This window comes from Anarhichas minor, unplaced genomic scaffold (assembly GCF_050575085.1).
Source record: "Anarhichas minor isolate MPS153535 unplaced genomic scaffold, ASM5057508v1 ptg000018l, whole genome shotgun sequence".
In the NCBI taxonomy this organism is placed as follows: domain Eukaryota; kingdom Metazoa; phylum Chordata; class Actinopteri; order Perciformes; family Anarhichadidae; genus Anarhichas; species Anarhichas minor.
This window is the reverse complement of record NW_027466464.1, coordinates 5,684,148-5,691,922: the sequence shown is the minus strand read 5'-3', so window position 1 is coordinate 5,691,922 and position 7,775 is coordinate 5,684,148. Positions and strand designations below refer to the sequence as shown.

Below are 7,775 nucleotides of genomic sequence, written 5' to 3'. Positions count from 1 at the left end.
ACATGAAACTTAAATTGAATATACTTTATTTTTCAGATGACAAAAACGAATCCACAAAAAAAAAAAAAAAAAAAAAAAATCTCTTGTTGGATCTTTTTGGTGGAAGATGAGCCGTGACTGTCCTGACGTGTCATCGTGAGTTAACAGGAACCCAGAGACGCGCGGAGAGAAGGACATGCTTGAGTTGGACTGAGGTTCTCCCGAGGGCTTTGACCCAAATAAAGAAAGTGTGCTGCTAAGAATAAAACGACCCCAGCACAAACTTATGTCACTCCCTAGAATGCAACAAGCAGCGTTTGGCTCCATCTAGTGGACTGAATGAATGCAACCTGCAGCACTGTGTTAGTGGCACAGGGCAAGTAAACTCGAGCCCAAATGCCATAAAGATGATGCTCACGTGAACGGATGGATTCTTTTAGGGCGTTTATTTACTTCAAGTAGTCGTCGCTTGAACATTGTATTCTCATCTTTATTGAACTGTGAAGGGAAGGCCGGGGGAGACAACGCGACAGAGAACGGGACAGTGAAGCTGCTTTAAGGTCAACTTCACACCGAGAGCGAGGCATCAGGGAACGAGCCTGATGAGTGACTGGATGACAGCCAGGAAGTGTTCGTGCGTGAGACTTAAATGTGTGAACACAGAAGCACCAGCTCGCTTGAGAGTTACGCCGGTTTAATTCAGGCTTTAAAAAAGGTACAGCATGTCTCATTCAGGGGCACTTGTTAGAAGATAATGGAACATAATATTCAGAAGTGTTTTCATGAGCGTATAATCACCTGAAAAAACCCCCAAAAAAATATAGAATCAAACGTAAAACTTCACTGACAGGCTTTTGAACTTTATTGGCATTTTTGCAAGAAATCCAAGTCATTTTAATTCCAGTTACAATAAATCCAGAACAGACGTTACGAGGATCAAACAAAAAACCAGTTTGGATGCCGTCTCATTTATTTACAAAGAAAGAAATGTCATACTAGATTAATCCTGACATTACCCCCCCCCCCCCTCATTCAGGGGGATACATCATGCAGCTGAGCTCTAATTCATTGACACACCTTGATATTGCTGAAAGAGGCTTTTTAGTTAGATATGAGCAGAGGCAAGAGAAAATAATGTTGAGCAATACTGAAGCTGTTAACAGTTTATGCTGAAAAGCGATGAAACAAGACACACAATAACCACCTTATAGTTATTGGGGAAAAAAAAGAAAAAAAAAAGTGCAAATTGTCTATTTGGGATGATTAAGAATTCCAGTTGTAAAACTCGGATGGCTAAGATAACTGTGTTTTCCTTCATTAAGCAGATTCACAAATCATACTCAACAGAAGTTCTTCAAAGTGCAAATATAATGAGTTGGCATGAGCTGGTATGTACATTTCATGTTGCGGACGACAAAAAGAAGAATCAAACAAAGCGTGTTGTTCTTTGTCCAGTCAGGCTCCGTTTACTGCCGACTCCCCATCGCTGCATTTTAAGAGCTTTTATTGCATTTCCCTCTGATTTACTGCTGATTAAAATAGCTCTGTTGGCAAGTGTGCACGGTACACACACTGTGAACTCTTATTACTGATACACCTAATCCATGATCACAGGACTTCACGACTAGTGTAGGTCGTTTCAAACAACTCGATTGCATCCGACTCTTTCATTCCAAAGAGTTTTATTTTAAAATGATGAAAATGTGCTGATTCAAAAGTTCAAAAGTCCCAAATGTCAAAGGTCATAGCTCCATTTAACTGGACTGGTTAAGAAAGTGTGTGACCGTTCATAGGTTTTTTTCTGTCCTTCGTCATGTTTTGTCTGGATACAGTCGAGCAAATAAGCTTGGGCGAGTCTGAGGGCGCGCACACAGAGCATCGGGGTCTGTGAATTGTAAAGCGATCAATACGTGTCTGTTGTTCCTCACACTTTGAGATGAAAATCGTCCACCTTCCCTCGGGGCTTCCAGACTATTCTGAGGGGTAGATAGAGAGGCTGAGACGTTAGGCCGCACGCTGTCAGCGGAAGTCGAAGTAAAGGGTGCAGAAATGCTACATCACGGCTAAAAGTAAGACTCGTTCAAAACACCCTCGACTTGCAGAATGTGGAATGGCGAAGCTAGCGCTACAAAAAAGAAACCGCTCGGAGACACATGGTGGAGTTTAACAGGTCAAACAGGATGAAAAAAATGGAGGCGAGATTTGAATACCAGAGGAGTAGGTTTCACTTCCTGCCAATTTCTTCTATTTTTAAAAATTCCAAAAATGTTTATAGATGAGATTTTCATTCATTCATGATAACACTGATGTCTTGTTGAGTATCGTTTGTGTTTCCTTCATTTTCGCTTCATTGTGCTTTCATTTAACGTTCCCGCGGCTCCTAACCGTCGGCTGAATTTGCCTCGGTTAACTCAGGTTACGTACCTCAAAAGCTTCAGAGACACGATACATACGCGGGACTGCTTCTTCAAACTGTGTTAAGAGCTTTGAATCAAAGGGAAATGAAAAGAAATGAAAACCAAAGCCAGGGAAGAGATCTGATCATCAAAGACTTAATTTTTCGGGCGCGGTTTAGAAGTTCAGAGTGAGCCGCGTTATGCTTTTAATGAGACCCGGTAACACTTTTCTCCCTACGTCTCTCCTTCGTTCCTTCCCCGTCTCCTCTGTTTTCGCTGTAAGGACTCGTCGCTGAGGTCATTCGAGGGGGGGGAGTGAGGGAACTTCACGTCGGTAAGGAATGGCGATGCAGTAGAAACCTGTGGGAAATAATCGTTTAGGGCAAGCGGCGATGTGGTGTTTGTTTCTGTTTTCAAAGGAGAGCTCACGTTACCGTTTAGTAGAGGAAGAAGAGGCGCGTTCTGTGAGACGTGGCCATAGTCTCTGACATGTTACGGACTTTGAGATAGTTCACGAAACCCCTGAGGAACAGCAGGATGCCTGTGGAAGGAAAGCACAGTTCACTTCACAACAGATCTCCACCTGAGAGTCGGCGAAGCTAATGCAAGATGAAGGAATAGAGACTCACCGAGCAACAGGAAGATCCACCACAGCCAGTATTGGCCATTGAAGTAACCAGTGAAGTAGTCGGAGAACTAAGAGACAAAGAGCAGCTCTTTCAGTATTGTTTTCTCTCCATGAACTCAATCCGGCACTGATATTATGAGAGAAAACAGCCGTGAACGTACCCTGACGATAAGAATCCACTTGATGAGGGAAAGGCCAAAGCCGCAGATGGCGCCGTAGCGTCCCGCGATGGTGTTGGTCAGACAGAAGGACAGGATGAACCCGATCCAGTTGAACAGGAAGGCCACTAGCGGGACAAGCACGAGAATGACTTTTAGAGATAGAGGCTGATTAGGACTACGTAAAAGAAGGTAAACACAAGACGATAATCATCCTATTGTTGGCCTCGTTTGACTGTTATGACGTTACACAAGAAAGAAAACAGATACTGATCCAGCCTTGAAGACGTTATCGTGGGACCGACTTACTGAAAAAGGCCAACATGAAGATTCCGTCGTTGCCAACTCGAAGCTGATCGGCGTCACTGAAATCATCTCTGGGAGGGAATTCATCATCCTGGACTCGCACAAATAAACCCCGTGTAAGTTCAAATCAAACCATGACAGACACACCCGCTACACAAATGAACAACATTTTGATAAGTGAAGGACATTGATAAAAAACGGGCCGATAAGACGGAAGAGAAATGCCGTCCTCACCCGTGGCATCACATCCACAGCGGAGGTCGCCAAGGAGGCCGCTTTGGCCTTCTCCGCTTCGTCATACGTGGGCAGCGAGGTGGCGACGCTGTAGGGCGGTGGCACCGGGAAGTCGCCGCGGTAACTCGTCTCTGTGGGGAAGCGGCGGAGGAGGAGGAGAAGAAGACTCGGGTCACAAAAGCTGAGCTGGCTGAGTACCTGCCAATAGCGTGGTTATGCTGTCATGGAAATCGCTGCTGACTCATGAGTTTAGACGGGACCACAAGTTGCCACAAAACTGCAGCTGTAGCTATTTTAGGAGGCTTGGAACCACACTTTGGAAAAATCAAGCTGGAACTAAGAAAACGTGCATTCAGGGAACGATTAGGTCGACCAATTGGAAAGTAATCTCGTGCATACCTGGCGCTGCAGCAGCTGCTCCCAGGTCGATGGAGGCGTAAGGAGGCGGAGGTGCGTCTACCTCCCCCTGAGTGCTTGACCCCGACGCCTCCCCCGCTGCCGCCTGGCTGTATTCGGCCTGGCTCTGGTCCTGGGTGGATGTACCGGCCTGGGCTGTGGCAGAAGTGCACGGCTGCTGCTCGCTGGTGGAGGCCTCCGAGGGGTCATCCTCATTGTGCAGCTGGAGGGGGTTGAGGGGGGGGGGGGGGGGGTGTTGGAGGAATCGACACAAGCAGATCAGCTGATAAGTCAGCCAAAAAGTGTGGCTGCTCGAGGGGATGTTCACGCTGTGCCGAGTATCTAAAAGTGGCATCAATCTTGTGTTTTCTGCCAGAATGGAGGGCCTTTTAAAGCTGGTCGACGTTTTATTCATTACATTCATCTATCGATCAGTTATCACATGTGAAACAATTCTAAAAATCAAACACCATTTTTGGTACGTTTTGTGATCAGCACATTTTTCTGCATTAGCCATTCGATGTATTTATATTCTGTAATCACCTCTCTATGTAGTGCTTTGTGCTGGCAGTGCCGGGGTCTGCCATCGGAAGCTTTCTTTGTGAAGCTGCCACAGAATTTACGACGCAGGATTACAACTTTAACTGCTATTTAGGAGTGTGAACTGGAATAAAGTGACCGGGGTGCATACGTGAGACCTCATCGGTATGTCAACAGAGGAAGGTCTCCGGGGGAATTGATACACATGTAATCACTTCATGAGCGTCCCAGCGACAGCTGAGAGTCAGCAACGGCCTTAAGTACATTAATTGTTGCCAGACGATGGAGTCAAGCGCCGTCTGAAATTACAGAGGGGCAACGGGAACAGGATGGGAACAGGACGGGGTGGTTGGAAATCTGGGTGAGAAAGTTAACTTGATCCCGGGCAGCGTCGTTCTTTTTTTTCTTTGCTTTTTTTATCCTTCAATATCCGGTCAAAACTCGACAGCACATAAATTGTTTTGGCTTCAAGGTTCATTCACTGGTATCTCCTCTTAAGGACCCTGAATGAACAGATAACAGGCTACTCAAGTGCTATGATATATACCAACTATTTAACAAATGCTGTCTGAATGTGGCTGAGCGAGTTGAACTCGCTCAGAGGCGTGGAACTAATTCACGAACAACAAAGTGAAGCGGATAAGTGACGGCTGTTCAGAGTTGAGTTCTAGAACACAATGTCCAAGTTAAGATGAAACGGTGTAATGTTATTCTGCTGACTTGTGTTGATACAGCAAACATCATCTTCCAGTTTGAGCCGAACACCTTCACGGATGTTTTGCAGTTTTTTTGTTTCGGTTCAAGACCTTAAGTAGGTCGAAACCTATTTATTGCCATTCTAATTTCCAAGTTCATAAATGATGCGTTTAAGAGGGAATCATTTTTCTAAGTAACATTTTCCATGAACTAATGGTAATACTCTTGTTCTGGTAAAGCACAGCCGCAAACTTGGAAACACCCTTTGTAATAACAGCTTACATCATACCGATCAAGTCTCAAGTGACTAATAAGAGCAGAGCTCAAGTAAGAAACAGACGTCATTAAAAGGAAATCTCTTCATCGCCGTGTAGATTAACTTCTCTGAAAAATCCTTGAATTCAACTCTATCGGCACAAGGCAATGAGTGAATGAGGAATGTCTGACGACTAGCTCGGAATCAAGGACGAAGCACAACGCACCCCCGCGCACAGGGGATTACATAACATGTTAACAACAGAGCCACAAGCCTCCTCGTGTGTCCAAATATACCCAAAACTCAGAGCAGCAGTGCCCCACACTTAGAAAGTATGATTGAGAGGAGAGTGAGACCACTATAGGGCAGAAAATGTGAGGTAGAAGGAAAATTGTCTAAGTGTAGGCAAAGTGATGTGAAAACCTGGCTGTCTACAAACCACAACAACTCTGTGTTGTGCTAATGTTGTTTTACAAGACCGGATTATTGTTTAGATCTGCACTTTGTTCAGGATTGAAAGGTTACCGCACACTGCTGGTTTGCTTCTGGCTCACGCTGGACCCCAGAGGGATTATCACTCGCATACCCAGAACCACAGGCAGCAAGAGCACAAGAGCCGACTTCATGTCAAAGTGCTTCCAAAAATGCCTCAGCCACTGTTCTTAATCAACATGAACAGCATGTTTAATGCCCCCTAACCCAAATATTCACCTCTTTTCTTTTTACTCAACACCCACAATGCTTTTGACTAGTATTGGGAACACTCATTTTATATATTTATTGCCATTAATAACTAATGGAGAGATATAACATACATTGGTTGTTAGTTACTTAGTTTATTGATATCATTCCCTTCACAGGACTTCCACTAGCCTTTTGGACTTGAATACTTAAAGTATCAATATGCTAAGTGGCTCATAAAGTCCCCTTCAAGCTAACATTTCATTAAACATTAGCCAGCTAATAAATCCCCATGCTAATTTCCAGCTGAGCTCGTTTACACTTCTGTTAGCTTGTTAGCAGACACGTAGCTTCACAAATATATAAAATATGTTTATATTCAGCAGGTAAATGCACCCAAGAGACGGTCTACTACGTGTGTAACGCAGTTTATTAGGAGGTTAACTTTCCAGGCCTCCGAGGTAACTCTTGGGCTGTCTAGCTAACGTTAGCCTAGCCGATGCGGAAGTGCTCGAGAGGCCAATTGTCACAACAAAACCACTCGAGGAATGAAATAAAAACAAAAAACACAACCGGTGAAAAATAAAATTAGCATATTTTGCTGTCGTGTCGACGTGATATAGCTCTTTCTAGTTGAATAGTAATAAAAAAATAGCAATGTCTTAATTCTGGCAAGGCCCTGTGACAGGCGGGCCGAGCTATGAAACGGTGTTTTGGTCTCGTCCGTCCACACTCACCACTTGGTATCGGCTTGCTGGGTCCATCCCGACGAGGTTCAGCCGAGGAAACGAGAGGGAGATCCGAGTTGTTGCTCCTCCTGAGCTCGCGTTACAGACGGGACACACTCAACCCACGCAGAATAGAACAGGATACAGACCGATGACAGAAATGGCTGCAGTCCACTGTGCACTCGCTTAGAAAAACACCGTTGTTGGTGAAAAACATTGACCAACAGAGTCAAACTACTCGCGTAATCGCGCACTTCCTTTCAAATATTTCAAAATAAAACATCTAAAAATGTTTTGTTTTTTTAATTTTGAGTAACAGAAATAATACCAAAGTAATTATCAATTAATTAGTAATAACATTTTAACTCCAGGAGCTCTGCCTGTTTAGTCAAACAGTAGTACAAACGCATTTAATTTAATTTAAATTTAATAAAGTAACTATCTATCTATCTATTTAAGCAAAATATACTTTAACTATCAACGGTAAAAGCACTCATTATGCTGAATGGCTGCTTTACAGTGTTGTGGTATAATACATATATCATATTATTACTGATTTGTTAATGCATCACTTGGTCAATATAGTCAATTTAAACTAATGCATGTATTGTTGGTAAGTTAAATGCATTTTACTGAATCACATTTTATAAGCTGATCATATCTTCTTTGCGTTTGCAGAATAAGTAGGTAATTAAAGCTGGCATTACATTTTGTGCTATAATACGTATTATTGTATATGTTATACTATATTGTACCATATATACCACAATATTTCAC

At 43.5% G+C, this 7,775-nt stretch overlaps 1 protein-coding gene across 1 annotated transcript; it reads right to left on the bottom strand.

Moving 5' to 3' along the window:
- Positions 1 to 818: 818 nt before the first annotated feature.
- On the bottom strand, positions 819 to 7,217 carry ndfip2 (Nedd4 family interacting protein 2). Its single transcript, XM_076094308.1, has 8 exons — positions 7,008 to 7,217; positions 4,101 to 4,320; positions 3,702 to 3,832; positions 3,471 to 3,558; positions 3,165 to 3,289; positions 3,005 to 3,071; positions 2,810 to 2,916; positions 819 to 2,735 (listed from the first exon to the last, which is right to left on the bottom strand). The coding sequence occupies exons 1-7, from the start codon at positions 7,032 to 7,034 to the stop codon at positions 2,813 to 2,815; spliced, it is 762 nt and encodes a 253-aa protein (XP_075950423.1). The 5' UTR covers positions 7,035 to 7,217; the 3' UTR covers positions 819 to 2,735; positions 2,810 to 2,812.
- Between the last annotated feature and the right edge of the window lie 558 nt (positions 7,218 to 7,775).

Bases quoted from the DNA above. Each gene is read 5' to 3' on its own strand.
- ndfip2 (XM_076094308.1), bottom strand. From the start codon at position 7,034: ATGGACCCAGCAAGCCGATACCAAGTG. The intron at 3,072-3,164 runs GTACGTTCACGG...TTTGTCTCTTAG, and splicing joins AGTGGATTCTTATCGTCAGG to TTCTCCGACTACTTCACTGG. The intron at 2,917-3,004 runs GTGAGTCTCTAT...TTCCTTCCACAG, and splicing joins GTGGATCTTCCTGTTGCTCG to GCATCCTGCTGTTCCTCAGG.